At 40.4% G+C, this 27977-nt stretch overlaps 1 protein-coding gene across 2 annotated transcripts; it reads left to right on the top strand.

Annotated features, from left to right (window-relative positions):
• Positions 1–30: 30 nt before the first annotated feature.
• itchb (itchy E3 ubiquitin protein ligase b) lies at positions 31–27702 on the top strand. Of its 2 annotated transcripts, XM_028582788.1 has the most exons (24): positions 31–168; positions 4255–4346; positions 4943–5084; positions 8015–8139; positions 10843–10977; positions 11255–11303; positions 11411–11592; positions 12045–12291; positions 13072–13167; positions 14449–14623; positions 15390–15459; positions 16450–16534; positions 16705–16833; positions 17885–17957; positions 18084–18155; positions 18949–19037; positions 19600–19759; positions 19876–20009; positions 21600–21740; positions 22513–22633; positions 22776–22880; positions 24008–24104; positions 24385–24457; positions 24825–27702. In XM_028582788.1, the coding sequence occupies exons 2-24, from the start codon at positions 4277–4279 to the stop codon at positions 24922–24924; spliced, it is 2670 nt and encodes an 889-aa protein (XP_028438589.1). In that variant the 5' UTR covers positions 31–168; positions 4255–4276; the 3' UTR covers positions 24925–27702. The 2 variants fall into 2 exon arrangements, with proteins under 2 accessions (XP_028438589.1, XP_028438590.1); XM_028582789.1 differs by lacking the exons at positions 31–168; positions 4943–5084 and having other exon boundaries at positions 4285–4346.
• Positions 27703–27977: the final 275 nt, after the last annotated feature.

The raw sequence follows: 27977 nt of genomic DNA, 5'->3' as shown, positions 1-27977 counted from the left end.
GTGCGCCCCACCTTGTTTCGATCACGTGACGTGATTTTACGAAGATGGTGGAAGTTTCCTCTTCCTTGAAGTGAAACCCCGACTGAAACCTCAACATCCTGCACACCTAGGGTAGGGGGTTCACTGCAGTGTTAACAGTTTGGTTTTACAGCCCCCCTTCCGATCTGGGTAAGTGATTACAAATTACTAGATCTCTCACCGGTCGTATCTGGTTGTTGTTTTTTTCTAGCCGTTGGACTTTGGGATTACCAGCCAGCCATGATGGTGACACGAGCTAGTAGGCTAGCAGTTAGCCAGGCTGACATGGCAGCAGGCTGTCAGAACTGGTGACCAGTTGATATTCAACATGTAGCTAGCTAGCTACTCAGCAACTCCTGTGACCACACCGCCGTTGTAAATATTCACAGGGTTTAGCGTCAGTGCAGTCTAATAGCTAACCAGGACATACTGTTCCTCACTGTACGGCTAACGTTGCGTTAGCTCGTTATCTAACGTTATTCCTAGTTGGATTAACTAATTATGTCATTTCTACCAGCAGAGTTTAGCGTACCAAAAAGGCAATATGTGGAGGGATAATGATTACAAATAGGTGGCCGTTGTCAGTTATTGACATACATGCTGGTTACTAGTAGCTACAGTTTGAATTAAAGGGATTGGATTTGGAGTTGTTTTCCCTTAGCTAAATTACGTGTCTTCACGAGAACAGTACGTCAAACTCAATTTAATAGCTGGTAATGTTATGCGCTCTTCAGTTAAATGACTTTAAGAAAATGTTAGGAGCCACTCATCAGTACGACATATGTGACATTCTCTACATCAAGCTGCTAAGCAAAACTGAACTGAAATTAGAGCTGTTAAAGCTGCCAAACTTGTTTATTATTGAAGTTAAACCTTGAAGTTCAACTTCATGATTGAAGTTTAACGGTGTCTCCCAACCGCATCACTTCTGACTGCAGAGTTTGGTATCCTTGGATAATTTTATTTATGTCGGGGAAAACAGATAAAGCAAATAAGGAAAGAGACAATGATTTTATTGTCACGGTTATTAGGCGTCAGCAACTTGGCAAGGTTGGTTGTGTTGATTTGTGTCCTCCTCTGCCATTGTTTTTTTTTTTATGTAGTAGTATGGAATGTTTAGTCATCTGGTGACCAAACAGGAAGGCTGACTGCTATGTTCCTGTCTGTTTTCTTGGGCTGGGGCTCTGGTTGTTATGGGAAATGTTTTCACTATAAATAATCAGCACAATATCTCCAACATCTCCTGACCTGAATGACATAAGTCATGTTTGATTTCCATCTGGGACCTTGTTTGTGATCACGTCAGGTTTCTATATGCTATCGTGGTGTACTTCAGAACAAAACAAAAAAGCCATGAATTATCTCGGTTGAAAAATCAAAGATGACAATCTGTTACCGGTCTAAGTATGGGTGGTGAAGAATATCAAATAGACCCGAAACTCCTGAGTGCTGTTTCCTTGAAGCATTATAACAGAATAACCTGTTTCTCTCTTTATCATGTGATAAAGTGGGTCATCATGAAGGCATGTTTTGGAAATATGCACCACTGTTTTGTGTGCTCATGGTGTAACAGTTTGAGTTAACCACTCCGAGGAGCTAAGCATCTTGAGAATTATAGCCTAGACACATTTAAGAGATATTTCTGATCTTTAGAGGAGTTCAGGTGATATTATTCAAAGTGGGCTGTTCAAGTGCACAACACCCTATACGAGACCCTACTTGGAGCTTTATAACCAAGGAAATGGTGCAATTTGAGCTCAAATTCAATTTATAATGCCTCACAGACTCCCGTAACATAATTAAGTGGCCTGTGGATGATGCTATTTAGCTGGTTAAAAAAATCCAAGACAAGGCAAGCCATGTAGAGTTTAATATTCAGCGAATTGTTACCCTCATCTACCACACACAGTCTGCCTGCTCACGAGGCTGCAAAGTCAGCAATTGCAATGAATTATTGACGGAGCCTAAAGCAGCAGGCAAAGTGAAAGTTTACCCAGGAGCTCCTGACTTTCTTCTGCTCGGCCATGTGCATACTGGACGAGACAGACTGAGGGACATGCATTATTCAGTGATGCACAGACCAGGATCTAGGAAAGATTACAGGACCTAATTCCTGTGCCATTGTATCCCTTTTCTTTCTCTTTCTCTTTGATTGACCCTTTTGTCAGTGGTGCAGCTTATTTTTAAAGGCACTGTTATCCCCAAAACCAAGTAACCTTGTTGTCTGTGTGTCTTGTAATAATAGTTCCATTACAGTTACAGTGGATTTTGTGAAGAAAAACAAACAAAAGTGATCTAAAACTGAAAGCATAAACATTAGGCGTTTGTGTCAGTTCCTTAAGGCTTCTTTCTAGAGCTGTTTACAAGAATGTTTTGTTTATAAAAAGTTACCGGCACAATCCATCCCAGAAGAGGCCGACATACACATTTCTCCCTAAGTTTCATCGTCAGGATTGAGCAGTGAATAAGTGAAGCAGTTTTTCTCACTGTTTTAGAAAGGATTTGGTTAGAACACCACAGCAGCTAATTAGTGGTCCTTTTCAAAGTGTGTTGCTAAAAGGCTGGGAAATGTAGGAAATCAGTAACTGTAAGTACATGACATGCCCACTGTGGTAATCTGGTATACCTAGATAACCGTGGATTGATGTGTAGAAATTCAAGTTGCAGTATAAAGTAAATCTTCGTTCAGAACGGCATCTAGGTCATCGTCAGTTGTACGCTTTTGTGGCTCAGGTTGCAGTCAGGTAGTTAGACCGAACAGGAGGCAGGAGCATAGGCACAGGTGGTATTTTGGTCTGGTTGAGTCTGGTTAATGCAGGCAGTATTTCACAGACTGCAGGCTTGACCTTTGTCTCCTTTTATTACTTTCCATGATGGTGCAGCAATTTGACTCCAAGAGAGTGGCAGGCTTGTTTGACTAGACATCACTTATATATTTTGAGTTCACAGTCAGTCTGTTGTTATTACTGTATTGAATGCAAATGTCAACAACACTGTTTGAGTGTTGAGGATGGATTCCAGGAAGACAATTTATAAATGTTGCCTCCCCATCTATTAAGTTTGATGCTCCAGATGAGCGTTATTACATGACATTATATTACATTTCTTCCGCAGACGCTTCTCTCCAAAAGGGACTTAGAGTTAGTGCATTTGACCTCCCAAGGGAAAGTCAGATGTCATCAAAAATACAATATTAGTAGTATTTCAAGTAGCTGAGGGCTACATGGGGTACTATGGAGGCTCGGTAAGCTATGTTTGACTTTATGGCTCAATATTGGTTCATGGTTAGGGCTGCACGATATGAGGAAAATATTTTATTGCGATTATTTTGACTGATATGGCAAGGCAAGGCAGCTTTATTTGTATAGCACATTTCAGCAACATGATCTGTATCAAACAAAGATGTTTTCTTTAGTCTGTAGGATACGATTTGTAGGCCGGGATGTCTCTGCACCACAATACTTCATTCAGAATAGTTTGACACATATTTTGCCTTTTAACAAATATTGCGCCTATCTGCGATTTTGATATTGCACAAGTCCATATTGCGATTTTGATAAAATTGCGATTAATTGTGCAGCCCTATTCATGGTTCAAGCAGAAAACTGATGAAAATGACATGAATACAGGCAAAAACAAGTGCACATGTGGGATGTGCACATGAGGTAATTTAGAGGTCTCAAGAAGACCATAATTGTGTGTTATTCTTATTGGCAACAGTAATTTGCTGTATGCCTCTTGTCTGAAAGTCTACATGGTCAGTCTCTAATGGTGACTGACTGATTGTTATGCAGTCAGTATGATGGGTCTGAATGTTAAATCATACTTGATACTAATATCTTATATTTGCTCATTGAATTTAAAACAAAACAGAGGAAATAATTCCCAACATTCTTTTATGGAACAAATATAAAATTAAATTGAATATAAATGGCACCACTAAAAAGAAAAACAAAAAAAGAAAAATTACATTTTTAGTAACTAAACATTTTTTTCATTAACACAAAAAATCTACATATATAAATCTATAAATCTATATATATATATATATATGTATATGTATGTGTGTGTATGTATGTGTATATATATATATATTTATATTGTGCAGCCCTAGTAAGTGTTTCACATTTTCTTCTTAATATATTTGATCTAAATGATCTCATCTGTACGCTGCAAATTTGCAGCCGTGTGGAAGTGATTTGTCACCACCATAATGATATGCTGTCTATGCTGCAGGCCTTCACCCCAGCCCTATGACATGGCAAGTGGAGTCACCAAGTCGAGCACTTCCAACGGGTTACCTATGAAGGCACAGCTACAAATCATTGGTAAGTCTTCGTCAAAAGGAACAGAGGTCCAGGTCAAAAACATGTTTTCAAATTTCTCAGACGTATTCTTCAAGGAAAAGCACACGTGTTTATAAAACAATTGAGGATGGCTGAATTCTATTTAGCTGCTTCAATTCCAGGGTCCTGCTATTGTGCATGCTGGCTCACTTTCACACTGTCATGGCTTACTGGGACCCCTAAATATGACTGAGCCATCGTTAACGTTATCAGTAACACCTGTGCTATTCCTACTATGACAAGTCAAAATGTCTGCCGTGACTACGGCCTATTGTGAGAACCTAAACTTTGCCTTTCTGCCTTGTGTGTTTTAAATTGTGTGGTGGTGTTTGTCCATCACTGCATTGCCTGAGTGACCTCTTGATATAGTCACTGACGCTGCCTCACCAGCTAAACCATGTTGCACTGGTTAAATCCAGTTTTCATTGCAGTGTTGAGCCCCCGTTCTGCTTTTTTATTTAAAAGTGTGCACTGTTCCTGAATTATTGTTTTCCCTTTTTCTCTTTCTTTCTGCACCATCACTGCTGTCTGACTGTCTGCCCACTGCATGGTTCCTTCTCCCTGTCTCCCTGTTTCAGTGCTATCAGCAAAACTAAAAGAGAACAAGAAAAACTGGTTTGGTCCCAGTCCTTATGTGGAAGTGACAGTCGACGGCCAGTCCAAGAAAACAGAGAAATGCAACAACACCCACAGCCCCAAATGGAAGCAGCCGCTCACTGTGTGAGTCAAAGTCTTGCCGGGATTACCAACCCCATATGACATGTGATCACATATTTCTGATGATCAGAACGTTATTGTTCTGTTGCTACTCGTAAGTAGGGTTGGGTACCGAAACCCGGTTCCACTATGGAACCGGTTCCTACGCAAACGGTCGTATTGGGACCAGATTAGAACAAATTTCGGTTCCGACTGAAATATTTTCCCTCTGTTGCTCCGGACAGCGGCAGACTCTTTTTCTTTTCTTTCTTCCTTTTCTGCCGAGTGGCGCACGTTCCCGCTTGCAGCGTGAAGCGCTATTCTCCGACCTGCGCTCTACAATCACTGCTGATAGACGGCTTTTTGTACACGCTTCAAAACAGACGTAAAATATCCCACTTTCTCTGTAGTCTACCGTTAGCTAGCTACCGTAAATGGAGGCTACTTTTAAAATGGCATATTTTCTCTCTGGGCGCACCAAAACTGACCATTTACTGCACGTGATCGCTAGTAAACATATTACACTCGCTCTGCTAGTCAATTGACAAGACTCTGTAGCCTGTTGGTGAGGGAGGCGGGACAGCCTCCCAAAATTGTCTTCCCTTTCAAACTCATACCTGTGTGTACAGGCCTCTAGGACACCGTCTGAGAGAGTTTTCTACTGTGCAGGACCTGCCATAAGTCAGGAGAGGTGTCCTATCTTGCCAGAGAAGACAAATATGGTCATTTTTCTGCAAAAGACTCACCAACTCAACAACATTTATTTTGTTGTTACTTGTTAATAGTGTAACTGTTATTTGTTAAATTATTGTAGTTATGTGTTAGGTGACTTAGGTTTACTTATTATATATTTAAGTACTTTAAAACGTTAATATATTGTTCAATTTAAATAATTTTCAATTTAAAAAAACTAAAAAGAAGTTTTTCAAGAATCTGTTTAGGAATCCGTTAGGAATCGGAATCGTTTTAAAAGTACCGGTTCGGCATCGGAATCGTAAAAATCCAAACGATACCCAACCCTACTCGTAAGAGAGTCTTTACTCCAGCCAGACCTGTGTTCAAATAGTATTTAAAATGCAAATGTTCGGTCTGTTGCTGTGCTGGAATTTAACACATAGGACACAGAGTGAATGTTTGATTGTTCACAGAAAAAATCCTGGAGGCAATTTATTTATCTTTTGGTAGACATCTTACCCTTATTATTATTCACCCTCCATGTGTTAAATATTACCAGTCTGCTATTTCAGGCTGCTCAAAAACAACCCTATTATTTACAAAAGCATATTTTTTTTCAGGTTTGTCTCCAGCACAGTTTTTATGTGAGCACACACTGAAGTTAAGTGTTTGACAAGAACAAGCAGCACTTAGCACTTTTTGTGTTGTTTTTGTTAATAACTACTATCCTTTGGTGACTATCCATTATTGATACAGTATAAGAAATATTGGAGGTTTTTGAGGACAAGTAGTTACAGTATTATCAATAGCAGAATGTTGTAGTACTTCAAATTTGTTGAGAAGCTTGTAAAGGAAACCTACTGTACCAATCAACATCCATGCAGCTGGGTGAGGTACAGTTCAGCCGAAATGTACAAACACTTCAACAATTCTGTTGATGGTATTGGCCTAATAAACCCTGGTGTCTGTTCATGAGATTGCTAATATTCCACAGAGTTTGATTTAAGGGCTTAAGGAAACCAGTGTAGTTAGCTGGGGTTTGGCTTCAGGGAAGAAACCCATCTTGAAAAATGACTGCTGACTGCAGTATGTGGCATTGCACATCCTCATTTCCTAAGAAAACTGTGCAGACCTTGAGAGGTTTCTCCAAAGCATACAAAATAGACTTCCTTATAATTGTATAAAATTGCTGGTGTAACGATCATGAGCCAGATGTTTTGCCTGCAGCTTAAATGAGTCACCAGGAGAGAGAGAGAGAGAGAGAGAGAGAGAGAGAGAGAGAGAGAGAGAGAGAGAGAGAGAGAGAGAGAGAGAGAGAGAGAGAGAGAGAGAGAGAGAGAGAGAGAGAGAGAGAGAGAGAGAGAGAGAGAGAGAGAGAGAGAGAGAGTGTGTGTGGGGGTGTGTGTGGGTGTGCTATCTCCAAGTGATTGGCACGTAAAAGGAAAACGACACACAGCGGTGAGAGAGTATGTCCGGTTCATTTACAGGAATCCTGTTTCTAAATGTATACTGTACATTCAGTTTACTGGCACAGTCCTGTAGTCCGACATATTAACACATCAGACGTCCTCTTCACTGTAGCATATACAGGATTGTGTGCTGTGCAGAGTGACCTTCTTAATACAGAGTTCTCCTACAGTTTCTCTTGAACCCATGGGGGCCTAGTTATTACGTAACGAATGTTTACTATGGGATATAATCGGACCTGAGCCCATGTGTTCAAAAATGTTATTTTTTTTTTCCTGGGTGTTAGCTAAACAACGGCCATAGTGATGTTTAAAGACACTTGTTGTCCCTGAATAGCTTCTAAACTTTATTGTCTGCAGGTTGCTTTCACGACAGGACAAAGCCACAGTGGCTGATGGGTTACAAACTACCAGCTGCATTCACTTTTTCGCCTGCAAAAAGAACCTGTGGTGTGTCACCCACTAAAATGATGAAGTTCATTGTTTATCCTTGTTGCTATCAGTAGTACCGCTTTGTTTCACAATATTATTTAAACAAAAATGCTTATACATTTGGATGGTGGTGGGAGTCGTGATATTGAGCTAATACCTTTTTTTGTTTACATTTTGTAAATTGTTATGAAGAGAACTCCAGATAAAAAGTTTCCTGCTGAAAAAGAGGACATTGCGCTCCCTGAAAGCCCACTGAGCTTGAAACTGTGGTTCTGATAGTAAGACCGTGGAGGGCTTTCTGTTCTCAGATCCTTAGTGGACATCTGTCTTTCAAAAGTATCAGTGCGTTGCACGTATCAACTGAATTGTTTGTATCAACAGGATTGTGACTCCATTCAGCAAACTGGTGTTTCGCGTCTGGAGCCACCAGACCCTGAAGTCAGACGTGTTGCTAGGCATGGCCACGCTGGACGTCAGTGACACGCTCAAGTCTAACGACATGACAAGTGAGTGTGTGACACACGTATGTTCTATTTTTTACCTTTCTGGCCCACTCCGTACTATTGTCTTCACTGTTTTCCTTTTGTGTGTGTGTGCGTGTGCGTGTGCTGGAAAACACTCGCATGTCATTAACATACACACTCTGTGTTACTGTATGTTTAGAGATGTGTAATAAGGCATACATTGGTCCCAGATGAAATTCATTCAAAAACTATTTCAGAATTATTTGGTTAGTTGTTAAGACTAACCGAATCCATGCTGACTCTTCTCCACTTCAAACTAATCTAAGATTAATGGTACAAGGCCAACCTCTGTTTGATCTCAGAGGCCTGCAGTGTGTACAAAGACATTATGTGTCATGAAATGGTCTAGGTAGATTAGTACTCTAGTAGCTGGAGTACCATGTGAGACTAATTCAAACAACGTTTGTGGAAAATCTTTGTCCAATATGATCGTTATTTTGTTTTGGTTTCTCTCATAGTGTAAGGGGGTTTCCTTGGTTTTCCTCCTTGAAAGCTTTTTTTCTGTTCACTATTACAACCAGCTACCCACTTCTTTTTTTCATTTATTTCAAACTGCCGTTGCAACTGCCAGATGAAAAAGATTTATTATAATAAAACTGTTTGGGGCTGTCAAGGCCTCTTTTGAAAATCGGGCAAACCTAAAATACAGTATTTCAAACCTGCAAACCTAAAAAAAATTATTTCAAATAATTTACAGATGTGGTTTATTATTAAATTAATCAATAAGGCACTCCACTTAACATTCCTGAAAGAGGCTGCTGTTTTTTGTCATCCCCTTTTTGCCCTTTTGAGATTTTTGGGCTGTTTGTCTTTGGTGTGTTTCTCATAAAGACTCCATTCAGTCCTCTGCCTGATCATTATTTATGCATGGACCTTGTTCTGCAGTGCTAATGACCGAGGACTCGGAGTACAAATCACTTGTCAAACAGCTGATTGATGTTCCATGTCACAGCAGGAAAATACACACTGATTGCCATAACTGTAATCTTGAATTACTTTTAGATCTGAAATGTTTCTGTTACAAATGAGCCCTTGATTATCTCAGCAAGAACAACATTCAGCCTGAACAGAAACCGCAGATCTTACAATGTTGTGGTCTCAACACTGAGCCAAGTAAAATACTACTGGTATTGTTGTACAGTGGTGACACGGAAAATATACAATTCATTTTTTATTTTCTGTGATTCTTAAAGGAACACGCCGACTTATTGGGACTTTAGCTTATTCCCCGTATCCCCCAGAGATAGATAAGTCCATACATACCCTTCTTATCTCCGTGCGTATCGTAACGCAGTCTGGCGCACCCACCGCTAGCCTAGTTTAGCACAGATCCTGGAGGTAGCCAGCTCCAACTAGCCTACTGCTCCCAATTACTGACAAAATAACGCCAACATGTTCCTATTTACATGTTGTGATTTGTATAGTCACAGCGTGTACAAATAACAAGGTCATATGAGACACAGCTATCTTCTAACCGTATACATACTGGGAACTATATTCTCAGAAAGGCGAAGCACTGCAACTTCTGCTACTTGGGCAGAGTGATTTGCTCACAGCACATGGGAATCCCTGTGGTTAGGAGCAGAGAGTAACAACTGTGCTTTTCTGGTGCTTCGCCTTCTGAGAATATAGTTCCCAGTATGTATATGGTTAGAAGATAGTCACAAAATGATTTACATCAGGTAGACAGCGCTAGAGAGCACACATTCTGATGGGTCTCAGATAGAGAAGCCTGTGTTAGTGAGTATGTAAAAGTAGTAATTGTATTTTAATTTTATTTTAGAAGTTATCGGCTGTAGTTATGGCTGATACTGGGGCAGGGCCATCACAGAAAAGAAGGAAATTAAACAAAGAACAACTACAAGCTAAAAGGGAAAGTGAAAGACAACAGGCAAAATCCAAGTCACACTTGGTCGGGCTTTCAACAGATGGGAGACAGTTACGGGATTGTAAGTGATTCAAAAACGTCCCTGAATTGGCCCTTGGGTATGTATTTCAATCATAAAAAAAACTTTAGATTGTGCGTTGTGGTTGTACGTCAGTAGCTGACATGAAATTACGTCCCCCCCCCCTTTTCATTCATTCGTTTTATTCCTTTTTAGTCTGTTTGTGTTTGCCTACAGTTTATTTTTCCCTTGTCAGTGATGCCCAGTTTAGCTCTAAGTTACCGTATGCAACACTTGAAATGCAACAATGCATCTGTAACGTACTCTTTTATTGTAAATGAATGATTTTCAAAACATTCATGGCGACTATATGACCTCCCAACTAACTCGGTAATCTACAGTTGGCAATAAAGCCAACTGGTTTGTCTGTCTGTCAGCAGAAGTATGTAAAAACTGCTAGCCCAAATTAAAGAAACTTGGTGGAAGGGTGCAGCATTGGCCAAGGAAGAAGCCTTTACATTTGGAGCAGATCGGAATCACGGGGCAGATACACACAGTGTTTTTCATTTGTTAACATTGCGAGATAGGGCACAGCCTTGGAGGAGGCTCCATTTGGTTTCCTAAAGGAAACAACTAGTTTTGAACTGCAACTGTATTTTGCTGGTTTGACTTTGTTGAAGTTTAAATGCATCTTGTCACTGATTGGCTCCCGCTATGCCTGCGTCATTATTGGCAGACGTCGATTTCAGTTGTCCTGGACTTACTCGGACCATCTTATATTTTTGTCGTCTCAATGTAGTCTCTGAGGTGGTGCAGACCTTACAGCTGTGTGCAGACCGAGACCTGTCAGATGTGGTTGGGGACCTGTCGGTCTGCCTGGACGGCATGACTGTCGACGCCGAGATGTTCGCCGCGGCCGAGGCCGACCATCACAGTGAGTCTCAGAAGAGCCACAAGCTTTACTGAGTTTTTGAGTATTTTCAAGTTGTGGTTTATTTGTCATTTCAACTGTAAGAAATTCCAAGTTATTCCCTGTGCACTTGTCTAGTTGAAAAGTCCTCGAAAAACATGAAATGAGCACATTTCGGTCTGCGTCATGTCTTAGTTGCTTGAAGTTCAAGGATGGGGAATAATCAAGAAAAAGGTTTTGTTATGTGTGTAAACAGGAACTCCTATTTCTGCTTCATTTATGTTGTGTGTTTTTACTTTAGGTACATCAAATGGGGAGTCATCGCAACCCAATGGGGATCATGTCATAAGGTACAGTAGATTAGTTTTCCTCTTTTTTTTTGGTTTTTCACGAGTGTCCCGTTTCTAGTTTCAGATTTTTGTTGTGCTTTATCTCTGTCGACCCTTCCTCCTCACAGGCGGAGTCGGGACAGCTCCCCAGCTGTGGACGCTGTAGAGCACAGGTCTTCTCCCGGTGGCCGGAGGTCAGCCAACAGCACAGGGTCTCCTTCAGTGTCATCAGGGGGCTCGAGGCCTCTCCGACCACCCAGGCCCTCCAGACCTCCTCCTCCAACCCCACGCAGACCCACCTCTTCACCAGGTCAGAACTTTACTGCAGGAAGGTCCCTTTTAGATCTGTTCTAGAGACTAGGCTCCTTTGACATGAACTGCGCCTCACCTGTAAAGCGGACGAGAGCAGGCGATGTTAGCTGGGGGCGGTGACAAAAAGGCGCGGCCAAGTCGGACAGTTTCCAGCCGTTTTCCATCAGCCTTCAGTCTGAACAGGAAGTCACAGAAACACTTGCAACCTGTAATGTCCGATTTTATGAAAATGTTATCAAACCCATATATCAGCTTGTACACAGTCTCCAGTTGTTTTTATTATGAGTAGCTGTTAAAATGCTCTGCAGGCGATTTGTTGCTGATGTTAATAAACAACGTTAGTCTCTCTGACTTCTAAACCTCACCATCAGCCACTCAACTCCAACTGTTTGTTTTTCTGTAATTGCTGAAGATCTACGATTTTAAATCTGTGATGTCTTATTTTCTCAGCACCGTCCACTAATGGCTCTGCGCCAGCTGATGGCAGCGATGGTCAGTCTGGTACTGATACACCAGTGCGTACACCGGCCTCAGGACCCTCACCAGCCCCAGAATCAAGTCCGTCGACAGGCTCAGACACAAACTCCACACCGCCCTCCAGCTCTGGAGCTGCTGCAACCAGACCGCCGGCCAGCAGCATCACCCCTGCTGTCATCCCAAGAGTCCCCGCTGTCAACGCTGTGCCATTGCCCCCTGGGTTAGCTCTCTTTTTGCATTATTTGCAGAAGAACTGAGGGGATTGTTTTAGATAAAGAATACTCAAAACGTTTGACACAAATGTCCCGTATGCAAGATTATTGTGTCATTAACATGAATAAATGACCAGTATTATCTGATCTCCCAATGTCCCACTGAGCAATAGTAGTATTACAGTGCCCAAGCCAAACAATTGATTATATGTTTTGCTACCTTGTAGAGACAAAGAAACGCAGGAGAAAGACAGGAGTGCAAGCTCCAAAAACACAAACTTCATCAATAGAAAGTTCAAGAAGAGAAAAAAATGTATTAATCTCTCAGGAGGATTAGTGTGTTGCAAAGAACTGAGTCATCTTTGAGCAAAAAATATAGAAAAATAGAAACCATGTATGGATAAATGGAAGTGCGTGCACATTAGGAGCATTATTATTAATAGATAAAGGCGGTATGTTACCTTTTTTGTCTGTAGAAAACAACACCGATGTGTCTGAACATTGAACATTACTGCGGCTGTGACTAATTCACTCCTTTCCCATCACTGTCTTTTCTTGTTGTTTCTCTCTTTGCTTTCATTAAGGCTATTATCCTTAAATACCCCTTTTGAGCTGTTTTAGGGACGTCAGTATGACAACATCATGACCTTCCCTGGCTATTCAATAGCTCTTGTAGTGGCATGACTCATGTTGTGACAGCTGTTTTTAAATCCATACATCATCTAAATGGCTGGGGCCGAGCACCATTACCTAATGCCCTCAATTTTTATTGCCGTTGTTTTATCTAGGTGGGAGCAGAGGGTGGATCAGAACGGCAGGTTGTATTTTGTCGATCACGTGGAAAAGAGAACAACGTGGGAACGCCCTGAACCACTGCCCCCGGGGTAAAAAGTGCTTCCCTTTTGATCTTTTTTTTCATAAGACACTAACACAGTAGTACTTTAGTTTAAAGCAGGGCTCTTCAACCTTATTTAGGCCTTGAACCCCTTTAGCTGTAAGAGAGAGAGGGGACCCCCTACTACATATATTGTATATTTATGATGTATATTATTTATAAATCAGGTTTTAATGTTAAACATACGCACATGTGGAAGGCACAGTGAATCCTTAAGCTTAACTGTATGGGTGGCTACCTTAGCCTATCCTCAGTGTTGTGTCAATTACATGTTATTTTTTTTCCATGAATAGGCCGTTTTTATCTTTAGCTAATAGTAATATGTAGGCTTCATATCAATGGATGAGGACCTGCTGTTGAAGATCTCTGGTTTGAAGTTTTTTGGATTCTATTTATAGGATATAATTTATTTTTAGGCTATCTCCATCCAATTACATGTATTTATGAATTACAGTAACTGCTGTCCAGTGTTCCTGTATCCACCAACTTGGATATTTTTCCTCACGCAAATCCTCTATCTAGCAGTTTTGCTCGCCACACCTCATCATCCGAATGAATTGGCGAAGATGCTGGCAGAAAGACAGCGTTGCATTTGATCAGTAACTACCTGTGGAGTCTTGTTTGCATCTTCTGCTCTACTTGCCCGAGCACAAGGATGCACATGTCACGAGGGTGACGGGTTCATGCTGCAGTTGGTGGCTGTAACATGCCAAGAAACATTAAATGCAAAGATAAATGGTTTGTATACAAGAAAACGCCACAGGGTACCTTTTTTTTAACTGCTTTAAAAATATAATTTTACAGGCAGTTTGTACTGTTAGGACAAACCCTGCGGATATTAAAATGCTGCAACAGTCCCATCACTAGGGCCTCTGGATTTTTCTCTCTGTGGCTGGACTGTCTTGTGTAATTTGCTGAGAGCAGCATACGGCTTGATCATGTGCCCTGTTCATCTAACACGTTGATCATTTACTTTGTTTTATTCTCCCCCATTTGAACCAGTAGGTATTTTAACCCTACTATTCTTTAACATGTTGTCTTTCTTGACATGACTGATTATCAAATATATTAGTTGTACTGTATGTATTGTACAAGTTGTACACAAAATTTAGATTCTTAAACTCCAGTAACAATTTATATTTAAAATCACTGCTGGAATAATTAGTTTAAATATTCCATAATGGTTTTGAGATTGTTTTTAGCCAGTCTACCCTTACTCACTCTTTCCTTTCTCCCGCCGTTTCCTCTCCTCTTGTCGTTTTTTTTTTAGCTGGGAACGTCGTGTCGACCAGATGGGGCGGGTCTACTTTGTCGATCACATGACGCGAACCACCACCTGGCAGCGTCCCACAATGGAGACGGTGCGTAACTACGAGCAGTGGCAGCACCAGCGCAGCCAGCTACAGGGTGCCATGCAGCAGTTCAACCAGAGGTTCATATTTGGGGTGAGACTTCCTCTTTGTTATGAGATACTGTGTGTTTATGTGGCCGTTTAATAAACCGGAATATGGCGACACAGCATTCAGGATGTCCTATGATTAAACAGTAGTGCGTCCGTTCCATCACTTCATGAGATAAAGTGTTTTAAAAGGTTTTAGCTGAGAATGAGCTTTGCAGGCTATGTTCACCTTGGGCTGATACTTTAATAATATTTAATAATAATAACCCAGTTACTGTCAATAGGCAGAACAAGGTTATAGTTAAGGTAAAATTATTATTTTTATTTTTTTAATTTCATGTTTATTTGAATAGGGACAGATGCTACGACTTGTGCTACACATCTCCAATGTACAGTATCACAGAATTTATAGCTATTGCTAATTTCCAATTCCCGTCCCCAGAAGGGCTTTTAAACAGTCATAAAAACAAACATTAAACATTGCCACATTAAAATACATGAATCACATAAACATACAAGACACACCCATCTGTGCCCCTCCCCCATACGCCACCCCACGTCGTTCCACCACACCCCCATGTCATTCTACCCATATATGTATATATTTACGTAGTCTGCAGTAACGTGTTTATGTTTGTGTGTGACATTACGGTTAATGACAAACCCTACTGATTGTCAAACAACTAGCTTAAAGATGTTAACCAAAGTAACTCCATTTTATTTGTTTGTGCATCAACTCCCAAAACATTATAGTTGTCCTTTTTAAGTACTTCTTGTATTCATATGAATGATTCTGATTCTCTGCTGTGCAGCTACAAGACCAGGGCTCAGCCACTCAGAATAAGGATTTTGATCCTCTCGGGCCTCTGCCACATGGATGGGGTAAGACACAGGCATCATTTAACCTACAGTAAACACTCACCATTTATTTCATTGCTGAGACTTCACTGAGATTGTATTCCAGTGTACTAACGTGTCAAATTACACCATATTACTTTTCCTTTAAGAACGTAATCAAGGAGTTTGTTGTTTGTTTAAGATAAGTAGCTTTCAACAATGAGTTCCAGCACCCGTGTAACTCAGAATTGCAGCTAAATTCCTTTTAAGACAAGGTGGCCCACTTCATTAAAATTCTGCAATTGTGAAAACAAACCCGGGATCCTACACATTTTCACGTAAATGCCATATACAAGAAGATTAAATATAATACTTGAATACTGTGAAATTGCATGTCTGTGTTCTCAACAGGAAAGTTATGTGTTGCAGTTCTTCCTGTTCACCAAAAACAACTGTTTGTCGCTTTTCTCAACCAACAATTCTGAAGATTTACTGCATTTATTGCTTGATCTGTGGACTAATCTGACTATTACACAATTGAATTGTCCTGAACTGGACCTTGACTTGACTTGGCTCCTTCTCTTAGAGCCCTGTTAATACACGATGATACCTCCAGATGTTTGCCATGGTACTCATTTGAATCGTTGAATATCATTCTGTTAAACTGTAGGTGTATGTATGAGTCCTTATCTTTGATTTGACTATTTATTTGAATGTTCATAACAACACGCAACGCAGGAGAATGTACCTTGTTTTACAAATAAAGTAGTTGGTGTCCCGTCTCACTTCAAATGGTAAAATATAACAAACGTACAACAGGAACTATTGCATCTCAATACACAATGGGGATGATTTTGTATAGAGGCTCAAGTACATAAATTAAGGCTACTACAGGGGGCATGGGGGAAATTATAGAATCCCTCCAATGTCTAAAAAATTAAGTTAAATGCCTTGGTGCGCACCCTAAATTGACACTTTTTGAATAATGGACTAATTGTTCTGTTTTTTTGTTCTGTTTTGTTACGGTCTTTTCAGAGAAGAGAACAGACACAAATGGCAGAGTTTATTTTGTACATCATTCTACGCGGACAACACAGTGGGAGGACCCACGAACACAGGGGTTAGTTTGCATGTTCCACTTCCACTTTTCAGCTAACCTGCATATCAGATGAAAATGGTAGCGTAGTGCATTTAGCACTACACTTCCATATGGCAGTTATGGCATTTGTTTGCTTGTATGATTTTAGGTTCTCCTGAAACACTAAATGCTAATCTTATCTATTTTTTTAGTGTGCTGAATGAGAAGCCACTTCCAGAGGGCTGGGAGATGAGGTTCACTGTAGATGGCATTCCCTACTTCGTAGACCACAACAGGAGAACAACCACCTACATCGACCCTCGCACTGGCAAATCCTCACTGTATGTCCTTGTACACAGTTTAGTTTTCTACCTCCCTTAAAATGTTGAGACTTGAGAGTCACACAGCAGTATTACTTTGTACCAGCATCTATTAGAAAACAAATGAACCACATTCTAGCACAGCTTCCAACCACTGGTTTTGGAATAATCAAACACAAGCAAGAAAGTAAGCTTTTAAAAACACGTTTCCTGCTTTCCAAAGACATTCTGTGAAATTAGGAAATCACTGACAGGTTTGAAAGGACAGATTTAGAGGAAGTGGGTACATAAACAAAAAGTTAAACTCTAACGTCACTAAATAACTGGGATGATTGAATAAATGTAATGGATTATTACTGGAGTTTTCTTTTTAGGTGAAAGAAAAAAAATCGCAAAACCCGTATACTACTAGCTCCTTACTATGTAACTATTAGAACTTGAAAACATCTTGTCGGGGCAGTGTCACATTCTGGCTTTAGCCTTTCCAACCCTTCTGCATGCCAGAGATGCATGAGTGATGTGTGTTTCCAACCAGAGAAAACCACAGAGTGCTTGAGCCATTATGTTATGAATGAACTTTTAAAAATGAACTGAAAGCTGGAGACAAAATGTGTACTTGATGCAAAATAGGGAAGTAATTCTCTTTCAGATTCTTTTAATCAACCCAAAGTGTTTTGCTTGTGTTAGCTTCTATTTGACACTAACCATATTGAACATACAGCACCAGCTAGCTCTATTCTCCCAGGTAGTTCTATTTACGCAGAATGAGTCACTGTCTCTGAAATCCCTCTCTATGTTTAGAACTTGTGACGCAGTATCCTAATATGACTAATGGGCCACCTAGTCTCTTGTACTTTCCTTCGTCATTCCCACAGGTGTAACACCCTTAGGTGTGTGTGTGTGTGTGTGTGTGTGTGTGTGTGTGTGTGTGTGTGTGTGTGTGTGTGTGTGTGTGTGTGTGTGTGTGTGTGTGTGTGTGTGTGTGTGTGTGTGTGTGTGTGTGTGTGTGTGTGTGTGTGTGTGTGTGTGTGTGTGACACACACTAAAAGTGTGTGCTTCTTTCCCTTCGTAGTGAAAACGGACCTCAGATCACCTACGTTCGAGACTTTAAAGCCAAAGTACAGTACTTCAGATTCTGGTGCCAGGTAAGAGTTGTGGCACACAAATCCAGTCCGATCATGGTGCCTGCGCGATAACACTATGTGTTTTCGTGTCACAGCTGAAAGCACATTTGACCACTAAATGTTTCTGACATTTCCCCTTTTCTCCAGCAACTGTCATTGCCTCAACACATCAAGATCACCGTAACCAGAAAAACCCTGTTTGAGGACTCCTTTCAGCAGGTAAAGTGGCCCGCGCAGTCACACAGAGCTCCCTGAACTCTGGGAAAATTTGCTTTACCACTCCGATCATTGCCTTGTCTGGTATTTAGAAGATGTGCCTACTCTACCTCTAGCTGAAGTGGGGTTGACTTTGTCGTTATACTTTCATAGTGGAATTTATAATCTGTGTAATTACCTCCCAAAAACATTTAATTATGTCAATGTTTTAACCTCTGTTAATAACACTGCATTTTAGAATGGTACATTTTTAAAGCCACAGGGATGGGGGTGCAGTTGTAAAATATTTTCAAAGTCAGTTTTTCTGAACTTGAACATAACTAATAGAAGACTATTCTGTCATCTATCAATGTCACAATGACACAGGATAAGTGCAGGGAGTGAATTAATATATATATATATATATATTTATTTTTTTTAATAATAATTTGTTTTTTAAATCACAGTAATTAATTCTCTTACACCTTACAGTTTTTTTCCAGTTGCTTTGGCACAAACGTTGAATGAAAATCATGATTCCCAATCAGCCTGGACGGCTGTGCGCCGAGGGTCCGTGCCGTGCACCTCCAAGACTTTGTAACAACACGGACTCTGCGTTGCGATGATTGGCTAAAGAGAGGAACTCCGTTCTTGGAGCCGCTCTGACCTCTGCTCTAAACAGACAATTCGCGGCAACCACGCGCAGTCGCGCACCTTTCGCACCGCTCCGACCGCGCTGACCGCATAAAACCCGTTTTACTGTTGTGTATTACAGTGACCGCACCACCAATTCATCAAATCATTGTCTCCATTTTAGATAATGAGCTTCAATGCTCAGGATCTGCGGAGGAGACTATGGATAATCTTCCCAGGAGAAGAAGGCCTTGACTACGGAGGCGTGGCAAGGTAGTTAAAGTGGCTCACCATACATGGTTGTAAATGTGTACGCGCACGTAGTAAATATAAAAAAAGTGTTATGGTGTTTCATAAATTGCATGTTTATTGTATTTGCTGTGGTCCTCCTCATTCATTATTTGGGTACTTTGTAACTTGTTTTGTAACCAGTGATTTTGAGTTTTTTGCTACAAATTTCTTAGGCAATGTTTGTCTTTACCACAACCTCTACAACAGAAGTCTCCATTAGATATGGATGATTTTTCTTAGATTTTGTAACATGTTTTTTTTCTGAAATGTGTTGCTACTTTTGGCTCATTAAGGGACTTTTGTTGTATATGTTCCTGATGTCTGTTGATATTGGCAGTTTACCTGATCCATTTGCAGTATTTCTTGTAAAAGTTCACACGGTTTATGTATATCTACACTAAATGAAGTGGTCCCTACTTTTTAATATGTATGTATGTAGCAAGATGATAGCTGGTTAGCTATGTGGCGCTTTCATCTTTGTCTCACACACACACACACATGCTCTCATTCATTCGTCTCATTTCTGTGGTTTCCTCTTTTACAGGGAGTGGTTCTTCCTGTTGTCCCATGAAGTTCTGAACCCCATGTACTGCTTGTTTGAATATGCCGGTAAAGATAACTACTGTCTGCAGATCAACCCTGCCTCTTACATCAACCCGGACCACCTCAAGTATTTTAAGTTCATAGGACGCTTCATTGCCATGGTTAGTCGTTTGTTTATGTCAATTAGTATGGTCAGAAAGATAATTGTAAGAGTAGTTTTAGGGTTTTGTACTGTACCAAGTACAACAAGTAAGCGGCGTTTGTTTCTGTCCCTCAGGCTCTTTTCCATGGCAAGTTCATCGACACTGGTTTCTCACTGCCATTTTACAAGCGCATCCTAAACAAGGCATTGGCCCTCAAAGATCTGGAGTCAATAGACGAGGAGTTCTACAACTCCCTCATGTGGATCAAGTGAGTACACAGAGCCATGTGGACAGCAGTTTGAGAGAGGTGGTAGTCTACTTTAAGAGCAAGTTAGGCCGGATATCCGTTTCCTTGGGATTCCTTTGTGTTGGCATTTCAAACTCTGGTGTATTTATGAGGACTATGGTTAACTGCTCCTCAGATCTCTGCAGAGGAAATCCAGACAGCTAGCTAGACTAACTGTCCAATCTGAGGTTTCTGTTGCACGAGTAAAACAACCTTTGAACGTACACGTTCCACCAAAACAAGTTCCTTCTGAGCCTATTTTGCTGCGGCACCGCTTCTTTTCTCCGGTGCTTAGCATCTCCAAAGACGATTGTAATTGGTTGAAAGAAATTTCAATAAACCAGAGCACGTTTACCTCCCATCCCCGAATGCTGTGTTGAGTAGCCAGACTCTCCTCCAGTGCGCTTTGAAGGAGGGTCTGACAAAGTGAGACTTTATTATATAGAAGTTTTTTTTTTTTATCTAAGTTCATTTATTGTCATTTTATAACGCAGGGTTGCACAATGAAGTGCATTTGTAGTCCCTTTTAACAAAAACAGTGGTGCATTCCTGTAGTGCAGTTTTTGAATTTGCATCAGGAGGAATGTACACAGCAGCAACAAAAACACAGGTGAATTCTCTGGGCAGATCATGAAAGGCGTTTTTGAAGTTTGATATCCTCACCTGGACACAACTTCTACCCAATATGATCTGCATTGAGTTGAAGTCCGTTGACTGACCTTGATTTTTAATGTTAGTAGGCCCTAAATTAATTGCATCAGTGACACTTAAAGAAAAGCTTACAGTTATTTTAAAGAAGAGCACTGAGCTACCCCTCTGCCTCTGTCTGCCCCTCCAAAACATCCTGTGGAAGCCCAGCATCCACCATATGTTGCTCATCCACAATACAGGGACTGGTTATATACATCTGAAACTACCAGAATACCAGAAAATTAACTTAAAATCTCTTTAATGTTGTAGTTCTGTCAAATGTGAGTTTGTTTCCCATCTAATATCACCAATCATGTAATTAGATGGTGCTATTAGAGCTTAGCATCTCTGCTAACCAATTTTCTGGGAAAACCATAAGAAGCTGTCTAGTAGCTGTAGCGCCTCCATGAAGCCAGCTGTTGGAATGAATGAGCGGCTCGGTTAGAGGAGTCAGCAGTGATGACAGCACACATAATAGATCACTTTAATGCGTTTAGAGGATTAGAGCTTAAAAAATGCTCTAAAATTGTTAGATTTTGCTTTGTGGGCGAATTATTTTTTACTGTCATTGTCCGTAAGTCCAATCTGAACTCAACATAATTGGTTAAAATTGTTAAAGTATTATTTACGACCTGAGTTCCAATCTCTTCTATAGCAGGTCCTGTTACAGTAGTATGTAGAGCACCACTAAACACTAGCGATGTCCTCAGTTTGGTTGCCCCCTCTGCTACAGTTCTTCACATTTCTGCAACTTGTTTAATTTTGACCGACATGCTGTGAGTCTGCCATGTCGTTTCAAACCATTTTTTACTGTTAGATGTATGAATGGATGACGTTCAGTGTTGGAACAGTTGTGCTGTAAATGTATGTGTTACTCTTTAGGGATAACAACATCGAGGAGTGTGGGCTAGAGATGTACTTCTCTGTTGACAAAGAGATCCTGGGGGAAATCTCCACCCACGAGCTAAAACCAGATGGAGGAGACCTCCCAGTCACTGAGGAGAACAAGGAGGAGTACATCAGGTGGATTATTGTCATTTTCATTCAGCCTTTTTAATTTGGTATATAATAATAGCCCAACAAAAACTCTCTTTGTATTTCTCAGTATGGCTATGTTTACAAAAAGTTGTAGTCATCACTGCTTCAGTGATCCCCCATAATTGTTAATTGCACATTAACCTTAGGGCAATGTTTAAATATTATAACCTGTATATATTTATTACTTCTATTCCAACTGTTTCTTTTTGGTATAGTATGTCTACAAGCTCCTGGTTTACAGTAGTAATCACACTCCAGTTACAGTTTTCATAGTTTATTATATTTTTCACACTCTTGTATAGTATCTAAGTTGTTTTTTGTCTTATTTTATTTACCTTGTATAATCTTTTTCTATTTTAGTGTGTGTGTGTGTGCTTTTCTTTGCCCTTAACTCTGTTTACTTGACTTAAAGAGCCTGCACAAGAATTCCTATGTTGGACTGTTTGGTGTATGCACAATCTTGACTATCATTACCTCTTCTGAAGAGTCCATCATGTTTTCTTAATCTTCCGTGTTCTCCTTGGCTACTAGCAACATCGTGGGGGGTGGGGGTGGGGCGCGACCACCGAAGGCTTGCGTCAGGTGGATGCAACGACAGTGTTGTCATTACTTAGAATTCCTCATGGGGGGGAGACAGAAACTACACACTATAGCTTTAATGTAGTTTCTGTGTTGTGAGTTTAATGAGATGGAGTGTAATATCTTTGTGTGTGTGTGTGTGTGTGTGTGTGTGTGTTTGCTGTGTCTCGCCCCCTAGACTAGTAGCGGAGTGGAGGATGTCCAGAGGAGTGGAAGAGCAGACACAGGCTTTCTTTGAAGGCTTCAACGAAGTCCTCCCTCAGCAGTACCTGCAGTACTTTGATGCTAAAGAGCTTGAGGTATGGATGAGCTGGAAACTCATCATTTACGTGATACCCAGTGTGCTACAGGATGCACAGAAGAGCTTGACATCTGGAATGCACCTACTGCTCTGTAAAATGAATTTGTGAAGTTTTTAACGTTAATAATCTCTGTGTCCAGGTGATGCTGTGTGGTATGCAGGAGATCGACCTTGCAGACTGGCAGAGAAACACTATCTACAGACACTACGCTCGAAGCAGCAAACAGATCGTCTGGTTCTGGCAGGTCGGTGTGCATGAGCAGCGGTCACCGATTTAACTTATTTTACTGTAATGTACAGTAAGGATATGATAAATACAAGTCCAAATAAATCTAATCTGTTGTGAGCCTTAATATTTTCCAATTTAAATGTGTGAATTGCGTAATGCAGCACCTTCAAATAGAGAAGCTAAGATGCATACTTTGTGGTTCCTCTGACAAATTCAAGAAATTATGGCAAAATGTTTTGGACTGTGTTAAAAGACATTTGTGGGCGCCTGGGTAGCTCACCTGGTAGTGTGTGTGTGTGTGTGTGTGTGTGTGTGTGTGTGTGTGTGTGTGTGTGTGTGTGTGTGTGTGTGTGTGTGTGTGTGTGTGTGTGTGTGTGTGTGTGTGTGTGTGTGTGTGTGTGTGTGTGTGTGTGTGTGTGTGTGTGTGTGTGTGTGTGTGTGTGTGTGTGTGTGTGTGTGTGTGTGTGTGTGTACACACCTCGACGCAGCAACCGCAGGTTCGACTTCACCCTGCGACCTATGCTGCATATTATTCCTCCTTTCTCTCCCCTTTCATATCTTCGGCTGTCCTATAAATTAGGTCTTAAATGCCCCAAAAAATAGACAATTGTGTATACTTTTAATATGTCTGTTTATTATTGGTATACTAGTGCAGTGCCCATTTGGAGCGCGTGATTGTTCGGAAAGGGCTGATTGCTTGGTTCCCAGTATGTTTTTTTTGTTGTTGTGCTAAAATCATGATTTCCTAACTGTGACATTATCTGACAAAATCACCAAACACATAAGTTAATGACAACAGCAGTGCTGTGAGTTGGGCTTTGTTTACTTGTAAAATGATCACACAGAGAAAGACCTCGCTCTCTCCGGACAATACTGACGTGTCTCTTCTAAAGAGTTTTGCTACTGTACATAAGTTGCTTGTTTTACACACGCACACACACACACACACACACATGCACACACCTCGATTTATAGTTAGATGAAAAGAAAGCAAATAATTCCCTTAACCCATTTTCCCTGCTCAGTTCTTTTCTTAATGATTTTGTTTATATTTTGCATAATTCGTGTATGTATAATGCATATTTGTATAATTTGTCTGGTGACATTTCAGTGTTTTAAACAGCATGCCACTCTGTCCTGCAGTTTATAAAGGAGATGGACAATGAGAAGAGGATGAGGCTTCTGCAGTTTGTCACTGGTACCTGTCGCCTGCCTGTAGGAGGCTTTGCCGACCTAATGGGTAATAATTACATCATACGTCAGTTGCCTGTCTTCTGTTTATTTACTACCATGACTGTGAAATAGACACCATTTGTTTTGATACTTAAGACAGTAAAAATGGTCAGTTTTAAAAACGGAGCAGACTGAGCTGGAAGCAGCCGTCTCTAACTTGGATTTTAAGGCTGTGTATCTGTGGGATCTGATTATGTTTGTCCCAGTTTCTTCTGTCATACTGGTGATGGTGTGTTAAATTAACCATGATCATTCAAGCTCCTACTGACCTGTGCTTCTCTTTACAGGAAGCAATGGTCCCCAGAAGTTCTGCCTGGAGAAGGTGGGGAAAGAAAACTGGCTTCCCAGAAGCCACACGTGGTGAGTTCATGCAAACTACAGCAGATTGACTCGGTGGATCAACCGCCTGAAGTTGACATTGTTACTTAACTAAGCTTTGATCCGACTAAGCCTTGTTTGTAGCAGTTCATTGTAGGAAGCGGTAGTGTTTCCTAGTTTGGTTTGTTTGCTTGGTTAGTTGTGGGGACATAATCCCATGCAGGCACAAGAAAAGCCCTCCTAGCAGCAAGGATGTATGGGTATAAGGAGAATGTAGTTCTTCATGGGTCTTGTATGATGCTCATTCAGCTCATTCTAAAAGAGGTCTTGCCTTGAATAAACACCAGAGAAGGAGTCCAATGCTAAGTTTAAAATCCAGTATTTATTTGTTTATTTTTTACTTTCCCAGCTTCAACAGACTGGACTTGCCACCCTACAAGAGCTACGAGCAACTGAAGGAGAAGCTGATGTTTGCCATTGAGGAGACAGAAGGCTTCGGGCAGGAGTGAGAGAAACCAGGAGAAGTTTGAATAGTGGGTGCAGGAGTCTGAAGGAGTATAGACCACCAGAGTTCAAATCAGGGAGCCCCTTCAGAAAAAAAGCGGGTGTTTTATGTGTTTCTGCTCATGCATGCATGCACACACCTGTATGGTTCTCTATGGGTGTGTGTGTGAGACTGTTGCCTGCATGTTATTGCAAAGGAGCTGGGATTTGCGTCTACGCCATGCTCGCAGCAGGCCTCTCAATGCTTGATTGGTACGTGGAAATTTTGTATTCTTTGAAACCAAAACACAGAAGGTGCTCCGAATCTCTCAGAATGTGTGGCAAATTATGCATGGGATCCTGAAAACTCACCCTCCCTGACATCCGTTTTAATGGGACTGCAGTAGTTTTTCCTCCCCGCACATGATCATCATGCAGTGACAGGCAACCGGGTGGCCTTTTTGGGCTACAGTCGAAATCTCATAACCAGAAGGGTCCCAGGTTCTAACAGTAGCGTCTCCTCAAAGTGTCTTTGACTAGCTGATTTATTCTTATTAAGTTGCTCTGCATTAAAGCATCTGGTAAATGTCAGGGTTTATTTTAAGGCAAGATTAAGAGGGTGTGCTTTTTTTTTCTTTCTTTCTAAGGGTTAAGTTTCACCAAAAAGCTAACTTTGTTGCTCTAAGATTGTTTGTTGCATCCACTTTTAGCATCATCCACATTGTCATTCCCCATCACATCCTCAAATCTCTCACACTTTCATCTGCATATCTACTCATGACTAAAGTGGATGTTGTTTTTTTGCTTCTATTTTTTATTTTTTTTAAAGTAACGTGTGACAATATAAAATGATAGCTACGTCATAGTGAATTTATAAAGAGTTCCCCAAAATAATGCTTAACTAACAAGACAATCTTCGTGCTGCAAAGAGATTTGGGCATCATGCCTAATATAAAACACAAGAAAGAAAGTGTTATGTGTTCCCAGTTCTGTAGTATGTGATCTACGAATCACTTAAAAATTGTGAAAAGTGTTGTAGCCTCCATTATTTATAGTGGTGGCAAATGTGGAAGACTGACCCTAGTTTTATAGGGTTGTAGTTTTTAACGCTGTGATGGGGTATGGGACATCTTGGATTAGAGTATTCTGGGAGTATTTCATAAGTTATTCATCTTAATATCAGCTTCAGAAACATTTTACACCTTCCTTAATTTGAATTCATTGGGCGATCTGAAGATATCCATTTGGGATGAAGTATTTTAAGATATTTATGTATTTAGTACTCGAGATGTACTTGACTTAATGTATCAGAACTTGAAAAAACGACAAAAAGACAAGTGAAAAACACCAAATGCAAGTCAAACTAAATCTTTTAAGTTTAGGTAAAATCTTTTAATAACATTTTGAATGCATAATTTGCAAATACATTTTAAGAATTGCTTGTAGCTCCTAATACGCATGTAGCATTTGAAGGTGAGTTATGGTAATTACCTTATTTTAACTCTTCTTGCCCCACAGCCATCCACAAAGTCAATGGGGAAAAATAAAATTCTTAGGAATTTAAAAATCGCTTTCAAAAAGATGCAGTGTGGTATTTAAAAGTTGTGTCTTCCCTTTTACACTTAAAGGAACATTTTACTTTGGAGTATTTTCACCTCGTAGCGGTCAAAATTCCTCTGACGTCATTTTGTTTTACAAAGAAACTGCTTCCAAATTTAAGATCTGAAACACAGTGAAACGGTGTTTGGATAGGTGTTAAATGTTAAGGATTTTTTAAAGATATGATTTCCGGTTATGTTGATTATGGATCCCAAGATCAGCCAATTTTGGTAGATTACCGTTCATTGATTACAGATGTGTGTGCACAAAGAAACCTCCAGATGCTTTAACAACGTGGAATCCAACATTGAGCGTGTTATTGTATTATAACTGCAAACACATTTTTGGTTTGGTTGATGTCACACAATCTCTGATCAGTAACAGAGTTTTAAAAGATGTTCAATTAGCCTCCAGCTAGCCCCAAGAAATGGAAATGCCAATAAACCAGAGCACGTTTTTCTTCCATCCTGGAATGCTGTGTGGACTAGCCAGACCCTCCTCCGCACCGCTGTGGAGGAAGGTCTGGCAATGCGAGACTACCTTTTAAGCATCTTGATGCCAGCAGAAATGATTGACCACATAGGCTTTATGGTCCTATCAATAGTCTGGACTCTGGCGCTGATCAGTCCTTCTTGACCCTGCTGTGGAGAATTAACCAGACCAAGAGGAGTTTGAGAAGTTGAAAGAAAATGCACTAGTTTGGAAAAGCTATAAGACTTGAGCTGGTGACACATGCCCTGTTTCGGTGGCTAATTGTGACTTCAGCTGGGATAACAACTACTGAGACAAAGTCAGTGTAATATTACGAATGTATCATAATGAAAACCTTGATTGACTAAGTTGCCTATTTACATCTTTGCCTCAGATTGTTATCCCGAATGCAGAGTGTTTTAATCTTGTTCTGGGTCAACCACATACTAAAATCCCAGGGACATAGCAGTTAAGCAAATATGTGAATATCATAATTCACCACTTCTTTTTATTTTTGTTCTTCAGAATCCTCCATGTACAACTAAACCACTCTCACTCTCCTGTATATGAAAACAAGTTGTAAATGGTGTCAATAACTAATTTTCTTTTGTAAAAGAAAGGTTTTAATAAGAGGTTTATGGTAACACTATATTTTCTTTTCCGTTAAATTGCTGATGTACATGAAAGATGTGTAATATAGAAATTGTCACCTTAATAAATTAAATTTAAAAGAAGTGTGTTTGTGCCTTGATGAATGAAAGCATTTGATTATTTTACCATGTGTTTATTATTTCTAAATTTGGGTTATTCCAGTAGCAGGAATACATCTGTTAATGTCTGCAAGAGCCCCTCTGTGGACTTGGTAGATGGTAGAATTTGGCAGCCCAAACCACTTTGCACCTGTTGATGTCTACATTACTATATTTACATTTGAAGAAAGCCCTTTTCTTTGTGCTAACATTAAGTAGTCTCAGAAATCATAAATCTCCAACTGAACTAGAAGTACACA

Source organism: Perca flavescens, chromosome 7 (genome assembly GCF_004354835.1).
Source record: "Perca flavescens isolate YP-PL-M2 chromosome 7, PFLA_1.0, whole genome shotgun sequence".
Classification (NCBI taxonomy): Eukaryota; Metazoa; Chordata; class Actinopteri; order Perciformes; family Percidae; genus Perca; species Perca flavescens.
The sequence above is the reverse complement of the archived record's forward strand: the minus strand, read 5'-3'. Positions and strand labels throughout refer to the sequence as shown.

Bases quoted from the DNA above. Each gene is read 5' to 3' on its own strand.
- itchb (XM_028582788.1), top strand. From the start codon at position 4,277: ATGGCAAGTGGAGTCACCAAGTCGAGCACTTCCAACGGGTTACCTATG. The intron at 16,834-17,884 runs GTATGTCCTTGT...TTCCCTTCGTAG, and splicing joins CGCACTGGCAAATCCTCACT to TGAAAACGGACCTCAGATCA. The intron at 22,634-22,775 runs GTATGGATGAGC...CTCTGTGTCCAG, and splicing joins TTGATGCTAAAGAGCTTGAG to GTGATGCTGTGTGGTATGCA.